The sequence below is a fragment of the Oryx dammah genome, unplaced genomic scaffold, assembly GCF_014754425.2.
Source record: "Oryx dammah isolate SB20612 unplaced genomic scaffold, SCBI_Odam_1.1 HiC_scaffold_16, whole genome shotgun sequence".
Lineage (NCBI taxonomy): Eukaryota > Metazoa > Chordata > Mammalia > Artiodactyla > Bovidae > Oryx > Oryx dammah.
In genome coordinates this window covers 44,834,764-44,856,386 of record NW_024070200.1, presented here as the reverse complement: position 1 = coordinate 44,856,386, position 21,623 = coordinate 44,834,764, and the positions used below count along the sequence as shown (strand labels likewise).

Below are 21,623 nucleotides of genomic sequence, written 5' to 3'. Positions count from 1 at the left end.
GGAGATATGAGACTTGGGTTCCATTTTTAATGGTGGGCTACCATTTCCTACTCCAGTATTCTTGCCTGGAGAATCCCATGCACAGAGGAGCCTGGCAGGCTACAGTCCACAGGGTCACAAACACGCAGACATGACTAAGCACAGAGACATCTATTGTAGCACATGTCAGGGACTTCATTCTTTGTTACAGTCAAATAATATTCTACATATGCCACATTTTATTTACCCATTCATCTGTTAATGGACATTTGAGCTGTTTTCACATCTTGGCTATTATGAATTATACTGCTATGAATATCCAAGCCAGGCTTCAGCAATATGTGAACCGTGAACTTCCAGATGTTCAAGCTGGTTTCAGAAAAGGCAGAGGAACCAGAGATCAAATTGCCAACATCCACTGGATCATGGAAAAAGCAAGAGAGTTCCAGAAAAACATCTTTTTCTGCTTTATTGACTATGCCAAAGCCTTTGACTGTGTGGATTACAAGAAACTGTGGAAAATTCTGAAAGAGATGGGAATAACAGACCATCTGTCCTGCCTCTTGAGAAACCTATATGCAGGTCAGGAAGCAACAGTTAGAACTGGACATGGAACAACAGACTGGTTCCAAATAGGAAAAGGAGTACGTCAAGGCTGTATATTGTCACCCTGCTTATTTAACTTCTATGAGGAGTACATCATGAGAAACGCTGGGCTGGAAGAAGCACAAACTGGAATCAAGATTGCCAGGAGAAATATCAATAACCTCAGATATGCAGATGACACCACCCTTATGGCAGAAAGTGAAGAGGAACTAAAAAGCCTCTTGATAAAAATGAAAGAGGAGAGTGAAAAAGTTGGCTTAAAGCTCAACACTCAGAAAACTAAGATCATGGCATCTGGTCCCATCACTTCATGGCAAATAGATGGGGAAACAGTGGAAACAGTGTCAGGCTTTATTTTGGGGGGCTCCAAAATCACTGTCGATGGTGATTGTAGCCATTAAATTAAAAGACGCTTATTCCCTGGAAGGAAAGACGCTTATTCCCTAGATAGCATATTCAAAAGCAGAGACATTACCTTCCCAACAAAGGTCCGTCTAGTCAAGGCTATGGTTTTTCCTGTGGTCATGTATGGATATGAAGGTTGGACTGTGAAGAAAGCTGAGTGCCGAAGAATTGATGCTTTTGAACTGTGGTGTTGGAGAAGACTCTTGAGAGTCCCTTGGACTGCAACGAGACCCAACCAGTCCATCCTAAAGGAGATCAGTCCTGGGTGTTCTTTGGAAGGACTGATGCTAAAGCTGAAACTCCAGTACTTTGGCCACCTCATGCGAAGAGTTGACTCATTGGAAAAGACCCTGATGCTGGGAGGGATTGGGGGCAGGAGGAGAAGGGGACGACAGAGGATGAGATGGCTGGATGGCATCACTGACTCGATGGACGTGAGTCTGAGTGAACTCCGGGAGTTGATGATGGACAGGGAGGCCTGGCGTGCTGCGATTCATGGGGTCACAAATAGTCGGACACGACTGAGTGAGTGAACTGAACTGAATATTCAGTACTTCATAGTTTTGAATCAAAATATTATTTTACAATGTGATCATTCAAATCATTCACAGATCTAAATGATTTTCACCTGTTTTCAAACATCAAGGTGGCATTTACAAGGATGAAGATTTATTCTCATCGAGTTGTGGGCTGGGACTCCCCTGGTGGCCCAGTGGCTAAGACTCTGTGCTCCTAGTGCAGGGGCCTGGGTTCCATCCCTGGTCAGGGAACTAGATCCCACATGCCACAACTAAAGAGCCTACATGCCACAACTAAGACCTAGCACAGCCAAATAAATAAATTTTAAAAAAGAAAGAGCTCTGGTGGGCTTTAAGCCATTTTAAGAAGAAGCCTTAAAAAATGTTCTGATGCATCATTCTAGAGAAAGCCTTCAATGAAGTGACCATTATATGGTTGTAAACATTTTAATATTTTAAATCAGTCACACTCTTTTAGTCATAATTCATACGATAAAGTAGGGTTAAAAAAACTTTCCAATAATGGCTCACTCTCACTGTCCTAAACATATTTTCTTCCTTCCCTAATTTAGGCCCTAATGTACTATGGAATTTTCTTTTTTTTTTTTTTTTAAGATTTTTAATCTATATCCTTGGTGACAAACACATTTTGACATAAACATTCCTCAAAGGACATTGCTGGTTAGAATATCAGTACTGAATCTAAAATATACAAACACACACACACACACACACATGCACATACACACTTGAAAGCTACAGAAAATGCACGACGCTGAGAAATTCTTACAACTTGAAAATCTAAGATGGTGGCTCAGGAGAAACAAAAAGGCAAAATATGCAGCATTTTAATCCAGTGAACCTTGATTTGTGTAGTTTTAAAATAGCTATATTTATAACTACTTAGTGTTTTGTACTTTTTACAGAAAGATAGAGCTGAACACAGTGAGCATCTTCAAGGCCGGGGACCCAGTCTTGGCAGAGACTCAACTTCCCCAGAAAAAGACTAAGAAAGTGCTTCGTATGGCCACAGGAAACCCTGGGAGAGAAATACACAAACTTCAGTATTACCAGTTTCTTTGGGTCCTAAGAGACCAGAAAGGGCTTCCCTCAGCTCAGTTGGTAAATCATCTGCCTGCAATGCAGGAGACACAGGTTTGATTCCTGGGTTGGGAAGATCCCCTGGAGAAGGAAATGGCAACCCACTCCAGTATTCCTGCCTGGAGAATCCCATGGACAGAGGAGCCTGGTGGGCTACAGTCCATGGGGTTGCAAGAGCTGGACACAACTTATCAACTAAACCACCACCGAGAGACCAGAAAAGCTAAGACAGAGGAGATGCCATGTGACTTTGACCAAAGAAACATACAGTCCCAACCCTTTATTGTTTCAAACTCTTAGGATTCTGGGAAACCAGTGTTTACTTTCAGTGCCCCCTAGATCTAGGCTATGATGTGCTGTCAACAGATCTAGGCTATGATGTGCTGTAAACTTGTCAGCTTTATTCACTGATGCAGCTCTGTGTTTTAAATTTTGTTTTGCTATTTTTTATCCCAAACTGTTGAGATCTCCAGAAGACTCTTGGATCTAAGTTTACTCTCCACATAATAAATAGTTTATTTCATATATAACTTGATTTCTTCTCCTGTGAGAGGATTAATCCCAAACTGGTATACTTCCCACTAGGACATGAGAACCAAAAAAATCAGGGTCATAGATCATTCCCTAGAGATATAGACTATTTCAGTGGGCGTGCTCGGTTGTGTCTGATTCTTTTGCGACCCCATGGACTGTAGCCCACCAGGTTCCTCTGTGCATGGGATTTCTCTGGCAAGAATACTGGAGTGGATTGCCATTCCCTTCTCCAGGGGATATTCCTGACACAAGGATCAAATTCACATCTCCGGAGGCTCCTGCATTGGCAGGCGGATTCTTTACCACTGATCCACCTGGGAAGACCTAGACTATTTCAAGGTGATAAGCAAAACCATTAAGATGTTGACCTATTCATTAATACAAAGAAGTGTGTATATATATACATACATACATTTTCTTTACTAAATAAGCTTTCAGAAAAGAAGAAAAATGTTAAGATTAAATCTTGCTTACAGAGATGTGCAGGTCCTTTCACTGTAATTCTCACACTTCGACTTCCCAAAGGAACAGCAATTACATTTTCTTCCCCTGGGAAAGAACACAAGACAAATGTATTAAAACTTCTGTACTAAAGGCCCATTGAAATAAGCAACTCAATCAAAACTAAGGGCATGTATGAAGTGTTCTTAATTGTATTTCATTTCCATCTTCAGTCAGGAAATCTTCAGAAAATGGCTATTGTGTCTAAGGCATATTAATATATGCACATAATTTCATATAAATATTGGGTTGGCCAAAACATTCATTTTTTATGTAAGATGGCTCTAGTAGTGCTTAGTTGTCTTTAACTTCATTAGAAACAATTTTTTTAGACTGTATTAAGACAGCTGTCATATCAGTGTGCATTTAAAAAATAACTTACAAAACTGGTAAATGTTTGTGTAGCCATGTTAGTAATAAAGATGGAAGAAAAAAAGCAACATTTTCAGCATATCATGCTTTATATATTATTTCAAGAAAGGTAAAAACACAACTGAGAAGCAAAAAAAGATTTGTGCAGATTAACTGAATGTGTCAAAAGTGGTTTGTGAAGTTTTGTGCTCAAATTTCTAGCTGGACAATGTTCCATGATCCAGTAGATCAGTTAAAGCTGATAGCAATCAAATAGAGTTACTGAGAACAATCTATGTTATACCACACAGAGATAACCAACATACTCAAATATCCAAATCAAGTGTTGAAAATCATTTGTACCAGCTTAGTTATGTTAATCATTTTGATGTTTGGGTCCCACATAAGTTAAGCAAAAAAGAATCTTCTTGACTCTGCATGTGATTCTCTTCTTAAATATAACAAAAAGTCCCATTTTTAAAAACAAATTGTGACAGGCAATAAATAGGGGATGCTGTACAATAATGTGGAACAGAAGAGATCATGGGGCAAGGGAAAAGAACCCATCAACAACACCAAAGGCCGATCTTCATCCAAAGAAGGTGATATTGGGTGATATGGTGGAATGGGAAGGGAGTCCTCTATAATGAGCTTCTTTCAAAAAACCAAATGATTAATTCCAACAAGTAATGCTCCCATTAGACCAACTGACGACAACACTCGATGAAAAGTGTCCTGAATTATTCAACAGAAAACCAACCCATAATCTTCCATCAGGATAATGTAGAGTGCATTTTCTTTGATGACTAAGGCAAAAACTGTTACATCTTGGCTGGGAAGTTCTGACTCACCCGCCATATTCACCAGACACTGCTGCTTTGGATGTCCCTTCAATTTGGTCTTTACAATACTAGCTTCAGGGAAAAATTTTCAATTCCCTGGAAGACTGTAAAAAGCACCTAGAACAGTTCTCTGCTCAAAAAGATTAGAAGTTTTGAGACTATGGTATTATGAAGTTGCCTGAAAAACGGAAGAAAGTCATGGAACAAAATGGTGAATACCTTATTCAATAAACTTCCTGGTGAAAATGAGAAATGTTTCTTTTACTTTAAAAAAACTGAAGGAATTCTACGGCCAATCTATTTTTTTAAAACATTAAAGAAAAATTTAAATAAATGCACTGATCAACTTGAGTGAGTCCACAAACTAGGGCCCTAAGGTCATATTCATTCATTTGAGGTTGCTTGTGCCCTACAAAGGCAGAGGTGAGTAACTGTAACAAAGACAATACGGCTTACAAAGACTAATATACTTACTACATGTTTCTCTGCCAAAATGTTTTGACAATACCTAGCCAAGATAATTATTTAATGGAAATCAGGGGCCCCTGGCCCCTGAAAAAAAAAAAACAGATTTTTTTTCATGCTGTTACACATTCTGAAATTAATTTTCATGACCACATAATAATCCAAGGGTATATGAAATTCTATCCCCCAGTCTCCTATTTGATAATCAAGTCTATGACTAAATATTAGTACATCATCAACAATATGAATTACTTCAAGCAGATGTTGTGTTTTGTTTGTTTAACTCACAGAGAAGAGTTTTTGATAGCCTCTGAGTGAAGTTCTTGAATCAAAGGATGTCACTATGTTTATTGACTTGTTTATAAGTTTTATCAAATAAAAATACTTTTTACTATTAAAATTAGAAAATTCAAAAAGCATTCCAGACAAAATAAAGCTATTTCCAATCTAACTGCCCAGAGATCACTTCTAGCACTGTGATAAATATCCTTTCCTGATTTTATATTTGTTTTTGACACACATACAGGTAAAAAAAAGAACACTGTTTAAATGCTCACTATTTTGGGAGGAGCTAGATAAACAGTGATACGTCCAGGCTAAGGATCTTTCCAGCCTAGGGACTGAGCCTGTGTCTCTTGCATCTCCTGCATTGACAGGTGAATTCTTTACCATTAGCATCACCTAGGAAGCCCTGACCACTCCAGTACTCTTGCCTGGAAAATCCCATGGATGGAGGAGCCTGGTAGGCTGCAGTCCATGGGGTCGCGAAGAGTCAGACACGACTGAGCGACTTCCCTTTCACTTTTCACTTTCATGCATTGGAGAAGGAAATGGCAACCCACTCCAGTATTCTTGCCTAGAGAATCCCAGGGATGGGGGAGCCTGGTGGGCTGCCGTCTATGGGGTCACACAGAGTCGGACATGACTGAAACGACTTAGCAGCAGCAGCAGCAGCAGCAGCAGGAAGCCCTGAAGGAATACTCTGCAACTGATAAAAGTAACAATGGGAGGCCGCATTACTTGATGTGGAAAGACTGCTAGCATATATACTGATTCATGAAAAACGCGAGTTAATATATGTTTTTACCCAGTGTTATCTTAGATAAGTACAATCCTTTGTTTTCCTGGTAGTTGGATCACTTGTGATTGTATCCTCAAGCAGCATATTGCTTAATTTTGCTTGTTTGGGACCTTGGTTAAAATAGAAAGAAACTACATACGTATGTGTATATTCTTATGTGATTTGCTTTTCTTTGAACAATGCTGTTTATTTGAAATCAAGTCATGTTGATGAGCCTAATTGTCCTTCATTCACTTTCACAACTGTATACAACATAATAGTTAAATTAAACATCTTTGAATCTCCTTTTCCAGGGGAAAAAAAAAAGAAAAGAAAAAAGCAAGTTAAAAAATAATTACATGGCCAACTATTTCTTGAATATGATGTCAAAACCATAGGTAACAGATGAAAAACATAAACTGGACTCCATCAAAATTAAACTTTTCCACATCAAAGGGTACTATCAATAGAGTGAAAAGGCAAGGCATGCAGTGGGAGAAAATATCTGTAAATCATGTACCAAATAAGGGGTTAATATTCAGAACAGATACAGAGTTTCTACAACCCAACAACAATCACAACAAAAATCACCCCAATTCAAAAAGTGGGCAAAGGACTTGAATAGACATTTTTCCAAAAAGGATATGCAAATGTCAATAAGCAAAAGAAACAGGCTCAACATCACTAATCATTAGGGAAATGCGAATCAAACCCACAAAGAGACATCACTTCACATTCACTGTGCTGCTAAGTCACTTCAGTCGTGTCCGACTCTGTGCGACCCCATAGATGGCAGCCCACCAGGCTCCCCCGTCCCTGGGAATCTCCAGGCGAGAACACTGGAGTGGATTGCCATTCCCTTCTCCAATGCATGAAAGTGAAAAGTGAAAGTGAAGTCGCTCAGTTGTGTCCGACTCTTCGCGACCCCATGGACTGTAGCCTACCAGGCTCCTCTGTCTGTGGGGTGCCATTGCCTTCTCCGTCACACTCACTAGGATGGCCATTATCAAAACAAACAAACAAACAAAGTAACAAGTGTTGGTCAGGATGTGAAGATATTAGAACCCTTGTGAACAGCTGATGGAAATATAAAATAATTTTTCAATCACTATGGAAAACAGTTACTCAAAACATTAAATATAGAGTTACAATATGGTTCAGCAATTCTACCTCTGGGTATACCCCAAAGAACTGAAATCAGGGACTCATACAGATATTTGCACATGCATATTCACAGCAGCATTATTTCAGCCAAAGATGAAGTCAACCTAAGTGTCCATTCACTGATGAGTGGAAAGCTATCACGTGGTAAATATATACAATGGGATATTTTTCAGCCTTAAAAAGTAAGGCAATTCTAGGACTTCTCTTGTGGTCCAGTGGTTAAGAATGTGCCTTACAATGCAGGGGATGCAGATTCAGTCCCTGGTGGGGGAACTAAGATCCCACATGCCTCAAGTCAATTAAGTCAGCACACTGCAACTACTGAGTCCATGTGCTCTAGGGCTGATGCGCTACAACAAGAGAAACCCACATACCACATACTGCACCTAGAGAAAGCCTGCATGCTGCAACAAAGGTCTGGGGTGGCCAAAATGAAAAAAAAAAATTAAGTATTTTTTTAAAAAGTAAGACAATTCTGACACATGCTATGACACATAGAAAAACCACAAAGATACTATGCTAAGTGAAATACACCAGTCACAAAGGGATATGTTTGATTCCATTTATATGAGGTATGTTAAGTTCATAGAGACAGAAAGTAGGATGGCTTTTGGCAGGGGATGGGGTAAGACATTATCACAATCTATCTCTAGAATTTTTCTCATTTTGCAAAACTGAAAGTCTGAGCCCACTAAATAGTAACTCTCCATTCTCTCTCATCAAACCATTGACAGTGGTTTCCTCCCAGGAAAGAAAAGAATTCTGAGAGTGCCTGAATGGACAGTTCTATATTTTTTGAGTTTTCTATAATAAAAATGCACCAATGAGTTACTTTTAAAATACAATTTTTTAAAAAGCTAAAAACATTATTTACAGAGGAAAAAAAAGAAAATAAAGGACCAGGGCCAAAATGTTTTGCTGGATGAGTTTTTCAAAACCTTAAGCAAACAAGCAAGTTGCAGATAATAGGAAACTGAAAGCTTCCCAGTTAGTGAATACCAGCTAAAATAACTGATACCCAAACCAAACACAGAGATCACACGCATGTACACCTGTGGTGGATTCATGTCAATCTATGCCAAAACCAATACAGAATTGTAAAGTAAAAATTAAAAATAAATAAATAAATTAAAAAAAATAAATAAATAAAAATAAATATGTGAACTAAAATTAATTATCACTATGGATGTAAAAATAATAAATACAACAAAGCAAATAAATTTCAGAACTCTATCTTAAGGATCACACATCATGACTAAATACAGTATATTATAAAAATTAATGATTGATTCAGCATCAGAAAAAGTATTAATATAATTGGTTGTATTAACAAATCAAGTGAGTTAAATATTATGAACATTTTAATGAATATAAAAAGGTATCTGACAAAATTCAGCATGCATTACAATAAGATTCCTTTTAAAACCAAGGACAGAAAGAAACACCCTCAGTTTAATAAAGAATCAGAAGCCATGAGCAGATTTAATGGTAAAATATTAGAATTATTTCCACCATGGTTAGGAACACAACAAAAATTATCATAATTTTCCCCCACACTCTTATCTTTGTCAGTGTAAGTAGAAAATAAATTAGAGGAATATTTATTGGAAATAAAAAAATTTAAAACCTTAATTGTAGATAATATAACTACTTAAAATTCAAGAAGAAAAAAAAATTACTAGAGACCAATATTCCTAAAGAATATAGATGCAACAAGTCTCAATAAAATACTGGCAAACCAACTTCAGTAGCACTTTAAAATGATCATATACCATGATCAAGTGGGCTTTACTCCTGGGATGTAAGGAGATGGGACAGTTCATCAATAATACATCATGTTAATAGAATAAAAGAAAAATCCTATTATCTCAATAGATAAGAAAAACCATTTGACAAAATTCAATAATGATAAGAATAAGAACACAACAAATTAGGCATAGGAAGAACATATCTCAAAATAACAAAGGGTGTATATGACATACCCATAGCCAACATCATACATAATGTGCTTTTTATGCTTTGTTCTGTATTTTCCAATTTTATATAATAAAAATGTATTTTTTCTTACGATTTTTTAAAATTATTTAGGAAATTTTCCAGTGGCTTCAGATTTTATGATGGCATCTCCAGTAATAGAGAGTGACAAGGATCTCCAAATGGAGTCAGAAGAATAACAATTCTTAATAAACTGAGGCTGGCCAAAATCCAAAGGACAATAACCAAAAACCTGTATACTTCATTGTGTCATTATTTAAGGTAGAAGAGTCAATTATATTTTGTTGATGAATATACTGTACAATTTAACTTTTTATTTGGTGACTTCTGTGAGAAATACCTCTATTTTAAAATGATAAAAACAAGGAAATCATAAAATAAGCTTTAAATAGGTCCACAGATACATGGCCTTCATTTTTATTTCTTCTATAGTTTCAAAGTTCTCTGCAGTGAAAAGGGCTTGGAAGCAAAGATTCCCCAGTGACAATAAATATTGCCTATGTTTTGGGCTCTAAATACCATTCCCCACTAAAAAGAATCAAGACTTCATGGAAAAAAAAAAAAAAAAAACCACAGGCAATTCTAGGTCTGGAGAAGGAAAAAAAAATTCAAAGTGAGCCTAGAACACCCTGTTGTTGTCTCAGAACGCAAAGCAGTGTTTAAACTCCAAAGGAATTATGTCAAAAGGGTTCAGCTGGAACTGCTCCCACTGGCCACATTTTGGACAATATGCAGCCCCACATGAATAGTGTCTATAATATGACAAAACATAAAACAAAAAATCTCTGAATACAGAGTGAGAAATGAAAAACAAAAAAGACTGGGGAGCTTCTTTACAGAAGAATATCAGAAAGTAAATATAGAGGTAAGGAAAGAATTAGAAAATTGCCATTTGTAACCAAACCCCAGAATAAGCACTATTTCAAGCAAGGGTCAACAATAGATGCTAAACCCCATGTGAGAAACTACTGCAAAACAGAATATTTAACACCTTGAGATAACATTCGGTAGGTTTCTTACAAGGAAACACGGATCTGCATAAGATAGTGATCTGTTTCCCCACCTTAGACCACTGATCAAACTCAACACTGCTATGTCACAGACTTCCTGATGTGATACAATATAAAGCACTTTGTACCATGGTTGACGTGTTCCTACCTAAACAGATGTCCAGTCCAGTTCCAATCAAGCCTTGGATCTCAGTGCTCTGTTTATAGGAAATATTGAGAGAGATCCACAAATAAAGTGGCAATAGATAAACCCAGAAGATGGGAAATTCTATAAGACAAATGGGATGAACACTTTACAAAGTCAATATCATGAAAAAATAAATGGTCTAAATAAGAGACACATCTGTTGAGAAGGAATGTTATGGAGGCTTTTTCACAGAATAGCTACACTGGCCAGGGCTTCCTTGGTGGTTCAGTGGTAAAGAATCCACCCACCGATGCAGAAGACCCGGGTTCAATCTCTGGGTCAGGAAGAACCCTTGGGGAAGGAAATGTCAACCCACTCCAGTACTCTTGTTTGAGAAAATCCCATGGCCAGAAGAGCCTGGCGGTCTATAGTTCATGGGGTTGTAAAGAGTCAACATGACTGAGAGACTAAACAAGAACAACAACAAGAGAGACAGCTATGTAACGAAAATTGTTTTGAAAATAATAAATAAGAAATCTTTCCTAAGAAATCCTCTTTGGGTAGATCAACTGGGTTAAGTAACTCTCTTAGAAAATCTTTGTGAACTTAAACTGTGGTGTCTTTGAGGAGCATTTATCCTGTGTGTGTGTGCACATTCCAACTGCTATTCCCTGACAGTTGAACACTCAAGTGAAACCTCTCAGACTAGAAACCCTGGCACTTTATTTTAGTCAGGTGGTTCACACTTGGGGGAAATACATGGCTGTGTAGAGGGAAGTGAACCCTCAGTTGCTTACAATGCTACCTTGTCAGAAAACGCATATTGCAGGGCAGCTGGGCAAGGCTAGGAAGGCAGCAATCTGTAAGAGTCCTCACCTAAGGATTTAACATCCTGTGGTCCACTGGAGAAGGGAATGGCAAACCACTTCAGTATTCTTGCCTTGAGAACCCCATGAACAGTATGAAGAGGCAATATGATAGGATACCAAAAGAGGAACTCCCCAGGTCGTTAGGTGCCCAATATGCTACTGGAGATCAGTGGAGAAATAACTCCAGAAAGAATGAAGGGATGGAGCCAAAGCAAAAACAATACCCAGTTGTGGATGTGACTGGTGATAGAAGCAAGATCTGATGCTGTAAAGAGCAATATTGCATAGGAACCTGGAATGTCAGGTCCATGAATCAAGGCAAATTGGAAGTGGTCAAACAGGAGATGGCAAGGGTGAACGTCAACATTCTAGGAATCAGCGAATTAAAATGGACTTGAATGGGTGAATTTAACTCAGATGACCATTATATCTACTACTGCGGGCAGGAATCCCTCAGAAGAAATGGAGTAGCCATCATGGTCAACAAGAGTCTGAAATGCAGTAGTTGGATGCAGTCTCAAAAACGACAGAATGATCTCTGTTCATCTCCAAGGCAAACCATTCAATATCACAGTTATCCAAGTCTATGCCCCAACCAGTAATGCTGAAGAAACTGCAGTTGAATGGTTTTATGAAGACCTACAAGACCTTTTAGAACTAACACCCAAACATGATGTCCTTTTCATTATAGGGGACTGGAATGCAAAAGTAGGAAGTCAAGAAACACCTGGAGTAACAGGCAAATTTGGCCTTGGAATGCGGAATGAAGCAGGGCAAAGACTAATAGAGTTTTGCCAAGAAAATGCACTGGTCATAGCAAACACCCTCTTCCAACAACACAAGAGAAGACTCTACACATGGACATCACCAGATGGTCAACACCGAAATCAGATTGATTATATTCTTTGTAGCCAAAGATGGAGAAGCTCTATACAGTCAACAAAAACAAGATGGGGAGCTGACTGTGGCTCAGATCATGAACTCCTTATTACCATATTCAGACTCAAATTGAAGAAAGTAGGGAAAACCGCTAGACCATTCAGGTATGACCTAAATCAAATCCCTTATGATTATACAGTGGAAGTGAGAAATAGATTTAAGGGCCTAGATCTGATAGATAGAGTGCCTGATGAACTATGGACAGAGGTTCGTGACATTGTACAGGAGACAGGGATCAAGACCATCCCCATGGAAAAGAAATGCAAAAAAAGCAAAATGGCTGTCTGGGGAGGCCTTACAAATAGCTCTGAAAAGAAGAGAGGCGAAAAGCAGAGGAGAAAAGGAAAGATATAAGCATATGAATGCTGAGTTCCAAAGAATGGCAAGAAGAGATAAGAAAGCCTTCTTCAGCGATCAATGCAAAGAAATAGAGGAAAACAACAGAATGGGAAAGACTAGATATCTCTTCAAGAACATTAGAGACAGCAAGGGAACATTTCATGCAAAGATGGGCTCGATAAAGGACAGAAATGGTAGGGACCTAACAGAAGCAGAAGATATTAAGAAGAGGTGGCAAGAATACATGGAAGAACTGTACAAAAAAGATCTTCACGACCCAGATAATCATGATGATGTGATCACTAATCTAGAGCCAGACATCTTGGAATGTGAAGTCAAGTGGGCCTTAGAAAGCATCACTACGAACAAGGCTAGTGGAGGTGATGGAATTCCAGTTGAGCTGTTTCAAATCCTGAAAGATGATGCTGTGAAAGTGCTGTACTCAATATGCCAGCAAATTTGGAAAACTCAGCAGTGACCACAGGACTGGAAAAGGTCAGTTTTCATTCCAATCCCAAAGAAAGACAATGCAAAAGAATGCTCAAACTACCACAGAATTGCACTCATCTCACATATTAGTAAAGTAATGATCAAAATTCTCCAAGCCAGGAATCAGCAAAACGTGAACCGTGAACTCCCTGATGTTCAAGCTGGTTTTAGAAAAGGCAGAGGAACCAGAGATAAAATTGCCAACATCTGCTGGATCATGCAAAAAGCAAGAGAGTTCCAGAAAAACATCTATTTCTGCTTTACTGACTATGCCAAAGCCTTTGACTGTGTGGATCACAAGAAACTGTGGAAAATTCTGAAAGAGATGGGAATACCAGACCACCTAACCTGCCTCTTGAGAAATCTGTATGCAGGTCAGGAAGCAACAGTTAGAACTGGACATGGAACAACAGACTGGTTCCAAATAGGAAAAGGAGTACGTCAAGGCTGTATATTGTCACCCTGCTTATTTAACTTCTATGCAGAGTAGTACATCATGAGAAACGCTGGACTGGAAGAAACACAAGCTGGAATCAAGATTGCCGGGAGAAATATCAATAACCTCAGATATGCAGATGACACCACTCTTATAGCAGAAAGTGAAGAGAAGCTAAAAAGCCTCTTGATGAAAGTGAAAGAGGAGAGTGAAAAAGTTGGCTTAAAGCTCAACATTCAGAAAACAAAGATCATGGCATCCGGTCCCATCACTTCATGGGAAATAGATGGGGAAACAGTAGAAACAGTGTCAGACTTTATTTTGGGGGGCTCCAAAATCATGGCAGATGGTGATTGCAGCCATGAAATTAAAAGATGCTTACTCCTTGGAAGAAAAGTTATGACCAACCTAGATAGCATATTCAAAAGCAGAGACATTACTTTGCCAACTAAGGTCCGTCTAGTCAAGGCTATGGTTTTTCCAGTAGTCATGTATGGATGTGAGAGTTGGACTGTGAAGAAAGCTGAGCGCCGAAGAACTGATGCTTTTGCACTGTGGTGTTGGAGAAGACTCTTGAGAGTCCCTTGGACTGCAAGGAGATCCAACCAGTCTATTCTGAAAGAGATCAACCCTGGGATTTCTTAGGAAGGAATGATGCTAAAGTTGAAGCTCCAGTACTTTGGCCACCTCATGTGAAGAGTTGACTCATTGGAAAAGACTCTGATGCTGGGAGGGATTGGGGGCAGGAGGAGAAGGGGACGACCGAGGATGAGATGGCTGGATGGCATCACAGACTCGATGGATGTGAGTCTGAGTGAGCTCCGGGAGATGATGATGGACTGGAGGCCTGGCGTGCTGCAGTTCATGGGGTCACAAAGAGTCAGACATGACTGAGTGACTGAACTGAACTGAACTGAACTGAACTGAGATTACAGAAAACTTATCTCCACTGTACAGTTTTAAATGCTGTCTCTCCTAAACTGCAATTCCCATCTGTTTCTGTAACTCTCCATAGTATATTAATATTTGATACATGTCATGTCCTTGTGGTACTTTTACAGAGCAGCACCTCCCAGAATTACCTTGAGAACTTATTAAAACACACATTCCTGCTCCTCCCACAGAAATGCTGTCCCACAAGCTTAGGGTGGAGCCCAAGAATGTGTCCATCCAGCAGCCTCTGTGTGACGCTACTATGGAGCATCTGTGAGCTGTGCTTCCAACAGCATTGAACCAGGGCAGAGAAAGGGAAAACTCCGGGTCTTTAGCACAGTAAGTAGGGTGGTTCTGCAGCCACAACTTTTCAGGATTTCTCCACCATTCTGCAGAAAGGCACAATTCTAGGTCTGACCAGAAATAGAGGGAGAACCCTGATGAGAAAGAGAATTTTAAAGAGGGAGGGGCCAGCGGCACTAAATGGTCCTCCACTGGGGCTTCAAGTGCCTTTTGGATGAAGCCGTAAAAAGCTTGCTAATGGGATTCATAAAGACAGTATCAACTGGGCAGTAAGCACAGGAGGCTGTCATCTGAGGAATAAATGACAAAAAAGGAGACACAGGAAATGTAAAGTTTTTCCAAAAGTTGTCAATAAAGCTAAGTGAAAGATTAGGGTGGCAGCTGGAGATGTGGAGAGTTTAAAAGATCTATATACATATACACATATATTATGTATATAATTATGTAAACTATATATGTTGTTGAGTTGCTAAGTCGTGTGCAACTCTTTTACAACCCCATGGGCTGTAGCCTGTCAGGCTCCTCTGTCCATGGGATTTCCCAGGCAAGAATACTGCAGTGGGTTGCCACTTCCTTTCCCAGGGGATTTTCTCAACCTAGGGGTTGTACCTGCATCTCCTGCACTGGCAGATGGATTCTTTACTGTTGAGCCACCAGGGAAGATATATATATCTTATCCATACACACATAAATATACACACATATACACACACACATATATTTTGCAAATTATACTTCCATTTAAGATGGAAGAGATCTGGTCACAATTTAACCCTGATGGGAAAAGGAGACAGAAAGAGAGGATAAAGGAGAGAGACGATAGGTGGAGTGAGATCTCTGAGGAAGCAGAGGGGGCTGGAATCCAGGACACAGATGGAGGAATTAATTAGCCTTGGAAAGGAAGACGGACACTTGGTTCCTCTGTAATGGGAGGGAGCAAAGAATGGACGGGTGCAGCTGCAGGGTGAGGTCTCTACTAACGGTTTCTGTTTTACTGAGCTTTGGGGTTTTTTACAATCTTCTTTGGAGTCTAGCACAGAATCAGTTTTTGTAAATGGTCCATAAATGTTTGAAAAGACAGTATGTTCCCTCAAAATGCAATGCTCAATAATACCTGTTAATGTAACACGACTTAGTTCCTACTAAGTGTGTTCAAGTCTTCATAACAGTTTTATTTGCTTCAATTTCTTCTTACAGACCTATAGGGCTATTGTTTTCTTTGTGCATTTTTTAATGTTTATTTTTGGGGCTTTCCAGGTGGTGCTGGTGGTAAAGAAAATATCTCCCAAGCAGGAGACCTGGGTTCCATCCCTGGGTTGGGAAGATCCCCTAGAGAAGGAAATGCCTACCCAGTCCAATATTCCTGCCTGGCAAATCCCATGGACAGAGGAGCCTGGTGAGCTACAGTCCATGGGGTCACGAAAGAGTCAGATCTTAGTGACTGAGCATGCATGCATGCAAGATTCTACTAGCTTTGATATTAACACTGCTAACATGCTTTCTCGTCTCCCCTGTTACACACACTGGGATACTTAAACCCCAGACAAATGGCCTCCAGGTAAATCCTCCTCAGTTTGGAGCTAACAGGAGCAAGCTGTATCTTGCGTTTCAGGACAGGTGAAGTAGACACCACTTAAAACCTCCTCTCACAAGTTTGCTTATGAGGCCACCAATCAGGTCTTATTTTGGGGCCTCTTTAAAATATTATACTCTCTAATGGTATAGAATCCAATGGTTGAGAACATGGCAGACAGCAGAAGGTTTCTTTTCTACCCCATCTAAACAATGTTCATAACAGCAGGTCCACGACTGGGAAATCTAGATTTGGTGGTGGTATTGGGAACTGGTTCCTGTTGAACACCTTCATTGTTTGGAACTACTTCAAAACATTTCCATTGAAATTTGGGGTGAGAGATCCTTGATACTGCTACTCACTATGTCATCTTCCAGGGCTTCTTCTCAACACACTCTGCATTTTTTTTTTTTTATTCTACAAACTACTGGGAGAGAAAATATGGAATCATGGCTAAGATCACAGACCACAGAGTCAGGCAACCTGGGCTGGAATGCCAGCTTCACTTCTTACAACCACTGTGTGACTTTGGGCAAGTTTCCTACCTTCTCTGTGCCTCAGTTACATGTGTAAAATGAGAATAATAACACTTGTTTCAAGGAGCTGTTGAGAGGATTTGATAACAAAATACATGCAAAGGATGTAGAAGAAAACTTAACCAGCAGTTGGGCTGGGTAAGCGCGAGTCATTAAAACCAGGCTGAACACATACGATGCCCCAGGCCCGATCCTGAGTAACTTGAGAAAACTGCCTCCTTTGTTCTAATAAAAAGCCATTCCTACAATTAAGAAAACTGAACTTGTGCAAGTTTAAGTGACTAGTCCAAGATCACAGACTTCCCAAGCAGCAGGGCTGGGGTCAGAACCAAACACTGCACTCTTAACCCTTCTACTGTTGAGACCCAGTTGTCACTGTATAAACTCCCACTCTCCCATCACAAGTACACTCATTACACTTTGATTTTATGGACCTCACTTGTTTGATTTTGCAATCACTGGGCTGACCTAACGATATATTAAGTTTGCTTCCACTGACTTCCCTCCCACACATAAACGCTCAAGTCCAGCTGTTCCATCATATTTTTTCTATGTTTCATTTCCTGCCACAGAGATCACCGCTTTGCTAAGTAGCAAAATGTACAGGAAATAAACTGTCCACACAATATTAACTAATCAATAAACATCAGTTTCAGCCCAGGAGGACTGCAATTTATACCAGATCATTTATTTGCACTATAAAGTCAAGTTAGAACTGCACCCACCTAAATACATACATTCCAACGTAACATGAGAAAAGAGATGAACTCTTCTATTACCCTCACTGTGACAATCTCATTCTCACTTTTCCATCCCTGTTGTTTTTTTTTTTTTTAATTTGGTTGGGTATTTTACTGAATAAAACTTTTGGTCATGCATAATTCATGTTATTTTTTGACCCTGCATTTTTTATTCTTCTGCTCTTTTAGGCTCAAACACACACACACACACACACACCACCCTCCATCTTCTCTCCATTCCTAAAGAATAGAGGAGCTTTGTTAAAGAAGAAAAGTATCGAATAAATGCTAATACTAATAATAATTATATGAAAAAACTGAAAATAATACTTATCTTCCTTTATTTATCTTTTTAAATTAATTTTTTTATTTTTTTAAAACTTCCTTTAAAATGAGATAATGAATGTGAAAGCATTTTGTAAATTGAAAAACATATAAACACAAAAATGGTGTTTATTAATACTCTTACACACATATAACCACTTGGCATCATTTAACCTAAAATAACATTGTATAGAACAGGGGTTGCAGCTTTCCAAATCAGGTTAGTCAAGTTTTGTTCTGTCTTGTTTTTACTTCTTGGTCTTGCACCGTGGTACGTGGGATCTTAGTCTCCTGACCAGGAACAGAACCTGCACTTGCTGCATCAGAAGCATGGAGTCCTAACCACTGGACCACCAGGGAAGTCTGTAGGATAGTCAAGTTTGATTTATCTGTGCCTTTGTGGGTGTGGTGGAGGACTGGTAGATGAAAGAAGAGAAAGCCAGTGTGTGGCTACATGGATTCTGAAAATGCAGGGCTGATTGTATACTTCCTTTTCACACAGAGGTGGGACAAATGAAATCTGCCAAGGAACAAAGTTGGGCAAAATAAAAATCAGAAATTAACAACCATCCTTTAAAAGCAGACAGGGGACTCAGCAGGGATTGGATTTGGTGAGAGAAACTGCTGCAAGCTGAAACCCAATTTCTACACCTCTGCTGTAATTACATCCCTGCCCTGAGCTGCTCATGTGCTACAGCATGTGTGGTGTTTATTGCTGCATCTGCAAATGAGTGTCCTTAGCTATTAGCCTTGGTGTCTATGTAAAAACATCTGCTCCCAGTCTGGAGGTGTAGATCTCTAATGGCTTAAAATGCCTTTACCCCAAAAGAATATGTAGCAGGCAGAGTGTCTAACAGTACATGCTACTGTGCTGGTTTCCAGGACTAGTTTTGAATAGCAAGTGGCAGAGGGAACTGAGGCCTTCTTTAGTGGCTCAGCAGTGAAGAACCTGCCTGCCAATGCAGAAGACACAGGTTTGATCCCTGGGTTGGGAAGATCCTCTGGAGGAGGAAATGGCACTCCACTCTAGTATCCTTGCGTGGAAAATCCCATGGACAGAGGAGTCTGGTGGGCTACAGTCCATGGGGTCTCAAAAGAGTCAGACACAACTTAGCTACTAAACAAGAGAGGGTTCTATTTTACATACTGCCCCTGACAACATTGTTGTGTCCGATGTTTCCCAGAATCAGAGTATAACCCTTCTTCTCTGCCCTTTACACTGCAGCTAAGAAATCCAGAGCCTGGTAAGGACTAAATAGCCACTTGCCTGTGACTCTGTAATGGGATACCTGCAACTATGCTATTTTGGCATACCGATTACTGGCATACAGTGGGCAGCGGCTGTGCTTTGCTGGACCGGCCTTGAGAAGATACCCCACGTCCAAGGTCAGAGAAAACCCAGTAAGACGGTAGGCGATGGAGCAACTGTGAGGAGATACCCCACATCCAGGGGCAAAGGAGAAGCCCCAGCAAGATGGTAGGAGGGGCGAATTCGCGTTTAGAAGCAAATCCCATTCCTGCCAGAGATGCTAAGAGGGCTCAAACAAACCTTGTGCATGCCAGGACCCAGGGACTCCACAGAGACTGAGACAGAACTGTGTCTGAGCGTCTTCTGTGGAGGTACAGGTCAGCAGTGGACTGTCACAGGGACAGGGGCTCTCGGTGCAGCAGGCTTGGGTATGGCATAAACCCCCTTGGAGGGGGTTGCCATTAACCCCACCACAGAGCTGTGAGAACTTACACAGGACTGGGAAAAAAGACTCTTGGACGCCTCAAACAGTACGTCGTGCACCCGGACCCAGGAGAAGGGAGCAGTGACCCTACGGGAGACTGACCCAGACTTGCCTGTGAGTGTCCAGAAGTCTCCAGCAGAGGCGTGGGTGGGTGGCGGCCTGCTGCAGGGTCGGGGCACTGAGGGTAGCAGTGCCTGCATGGGGTCTTTGGAGGGAGGTCACCATTACCTTCATTGCCTCCACCATAGTTTGGCCCCAGATAAACAGCAGGGAGGGAACACAGCTCCACCCATCAACAAAAATTGGATTACAGATTTACTGAGCATGGCCCCGCCCATCAGAACAAAACCCAGTTTCCCTCTCAGTCAGTCTCTCCCATCAGGAAGCTTCCATAAGCCTCTTATTCTTCTCCATCAGAGGGTAGACAGGCTGAAAACCACAATCACAGAAAACTAACCAATCTGATCACATGGACCACAGCCTTGTCTAGCTCAATGAAACTATGAGCCATGCCATGTAGGGCCACCCAAGACAGACAGGTCATGGTGGAGAGTTCTGGCAAAACATGGTCCACTGGAGAAGGGAATGGCAAACCACTTCAGTATTCTTGCCTTGAGAACCCCATGAACAGCATGAAAAGGCAAAAAGATAGGACACTGAAAGATGAACTCCTCAGGTCAGTAGGTGTCCAACATGTTACTGGAGATCAGTGGAGAAATAACTCCAGAAAGAATGAAGAGATGGAGCCAAAGCAAAAACAACACCGAGTTGTGGATGGGACTGGTGATAGAAGCAAGGTCTGATGGTGTAAAGAGCAATATTGCATAGAAACCTGGAACGTTAGGTCTATGAATCAAGGCAAATTGGAAGTGGGCAAACAGGAGATGGTAGGAGTGAATGTAGACATTTTAGGAACCAGCGAACTAAAATGGACTTGAATGGGTGAATTTAACTAAGATGACCATTATATTTACTACTGTGGACAAGAATCCCTTAGAAGGAATGAAGTAGCCATCACAGTCAACAAAACAGTCTGAAACGCAGTACTTGGATGCAAACTCAACAACAGAATGATCTCTGTTCGTTTCCAAGGCAAACTATTCAATATCACAGGAATCCAAGTCTATGCCCTGACCAGTAATGCTGAAGAAGCTGAAGTTGAATGGTTCTATGAAGAGCTTTTAGAATTAACTCCCAAAAAAGATGTCCTTTTCATCATAGGGGCCTGTAATGCAAAAGTAGGAAGTCAAGAAACACCTGGAATAATAGGCAAATTTGGTCTTGGAGTACAGAATGAAGCAAGGCAAAGGCTAATAGAGTTTTGCCAAGAGAATGCACTGGTTATAGCAAACACCGTCTTCCAACAACACAAGAGAAGACTCTACGCATGGACATCACCAGATGGTCAACACCGAAATCAGATTGATTATATTCTTTGCAGCCAAAGATGGAGAAGCTCTATACAGTCAGCAAAAACAAGATGTGGAGCTGACTGTGGCTCAGATCATGAACTCCTTATTGCCAAATTCAGACTCAAATTGAAGAAAGTAGGGGAAACCACTAGACCATTCAGGTATGACCTAAATCAAATCCCTTATGATTATACAGTGGAAGTGAGAAATAGATTTAAGGGACTAGATCTGATAGACAGAGTGCCTGATGAACTATGGACAGAGGTTCGTGACATTGTACAGGAGACAGGGATCAAGACCATCCAAAAGAAAATGAAATGCAAAAAAGCAAAATGGCTA

At 40.2% G+C, this 21,623-nt stretch overlaps 1 protein-coding gene across 1 annotated transcript in view; it reads right to left on the bottom strand.

Moving 5' to 3' along the window:
* Nucleotides 1-21,623, bottom strand: part of ADAMTSL3 (ADAMTS like 3) — a 226,946-nt gene that overhangs the window by 36,888 nt on the left and 168,435 nt on the right. Inside the window, exon 7 of the mRNA XM_040257464.1 lies at nt 3,618-3,692. Within this exon, the coding sequence (XP_040113398.1) occupies nt 3,618-3,692 (75 nt within the window). The remainder of the gene's footprint in view (nt 1-3,617; nt 3,693-21,623) is intronic.